This window comes from Elephantulus edwardii, unplaced genomic scaffold (genome assembly GCF_000299155.1).
Source record: "Elephantulus edwardii isolate Elephantulus edwardi_28Jun2011 unplaced genomic scaffold, EleEdw1.0 scaffold00024, whole genome shotgun sequence".
Taxonomy (NCBI): Eukaryota; Metazoa; Chordata; class Mammalia; order Macroscelidea; family Macroscelididae; genus Elephantulus; species Elephantulus edwardii.
In genome coordinates, this window is record NW_006399774.1 from 14,242,367 (window position 1) to 14,243,658 (window position 1,292).

Here is a 1,292-nt window from a genome sequence, read left to right on the forward strand (position 1 = left end):
AGGAGAAGAGAAGAGAAGAGAAGAGAAGAGAAGAGAAGAGAAGAGAAGAGAAGAGAAGAGAAGAGAAGAGAAGAGAAGAGAAGAGAAGAGGAGACAGGGAGAGAAAGAGCTGAGAATCCAAAAATGTTATCTCCTCTGCACAACAGAGCCTTCTCTAAGTGTCATTATTAAGTCCTGTTGCGATCTCTCTGGAACTCTGGTTTACTTATCTCAAAGGGAAGATTTAGATAAGGCAGTCTTTTGAGTCCTTCAGCTCTGAAAGTCCAAATCCCATCAAATGTGGTCCTTATCGTAGCTTGCTAAGCAAAGTCATGTTTTCCCCCCACACTGACTTCGTGTTTCCTGTCTAGATTTGCACTGGTTAAATACTGTGATTGCTTGCATTGGCCGACTGGGAATTACCGTTGTAGTTGAAATGCTTTGCCTAGTGAATGCTGAGCTGTATCCCACCTTTGTCAGGTAAGTGCATGGAAGGAGTCTAGGTCATTCAGATAGCAGTATGCCAGCAAGACTGAGTAATACCTAACATTCCCCAGCACTTTCTCAAGAATCCACCAGGGAATGTTGAGTTTGGACCCTGAGCGCCATTGTCACTAAGGCATGCTACCAGGGCCCTGGTAAGTACTTTCTAGTGTGCGATCATGGTGAACACATGACATTGTGCATGAGTTAACATTCACAGAAGGACACAACGCTAATCTAATTGAAACTGTTCCTGGCCATTAGTTGCATTAAGTTGGTTTTGATTCATGGTAACTGTATGTCCAGTTCCTTTGATACATCAGTTGTAACAAAGGCAACACACTGTTGCAAGGTGTTAACAGAAGCAACTGTTTGGATGGGAGAGGGGAGGGTGTATGGCAACTCTCTGTACTTTATACACAGTTATCCTGTAAACCTAAAGCTGCTCTAAAAATAATCTATTATTGATGTGAACCCTGGATTTAGATGAAAATGAATGTGATCATAATGCAGAAAAAAAGATAAATGTTATAAATGTGACAATAAAGAAAACACCTAAACTAAGATTTTAATGGAAAGGAGAAAGAACCACATAAGTAAGATGTATTCCCAAACCAAAAAGCTGTGCTCTCAAAACAAAAACTCCAGATAATTTCTATGAAAACAAAAATATCCAGCGAATCTCAGAGGTGACATAAGTAGGACCTATTCCCAAACCAAAAAGCTGTGCTCTCTAAACAAAAGCTCCAGATAATTTCTATGTTGTTGTTGTTGTTATGTGCTGTTGAGTCGCCTGCGACTCATAGCGACCCTATGTACAACAGCCCTAA

At 40.6% G+C, this 1,292-nt stretch overlaps 1 protein-coding gene across 1 annotated transcript in view; it reads left to right on the forward strand.

The window, feature by feature from the left end:
* The window catches only part of SLC22A1 (solute carrier family 22 (organic cation transporter), member 1), a 51,561-nt gene that overhangs the window by 41,680 nt on the left and 8,589 nt on the right, over nucleotides 1–1,292 (forward strand). Inside the window, exon 8 of the mRNA XM_006882820.1 lies at nucleotides 351–459. Coding sequence (XP_006882882.1) covers nucleotides 351–459 — 109 coding nt within the window. The remainder of the gene's footprint in view (nucleotides 1–350; nucleotides 460–1,292) is intronic.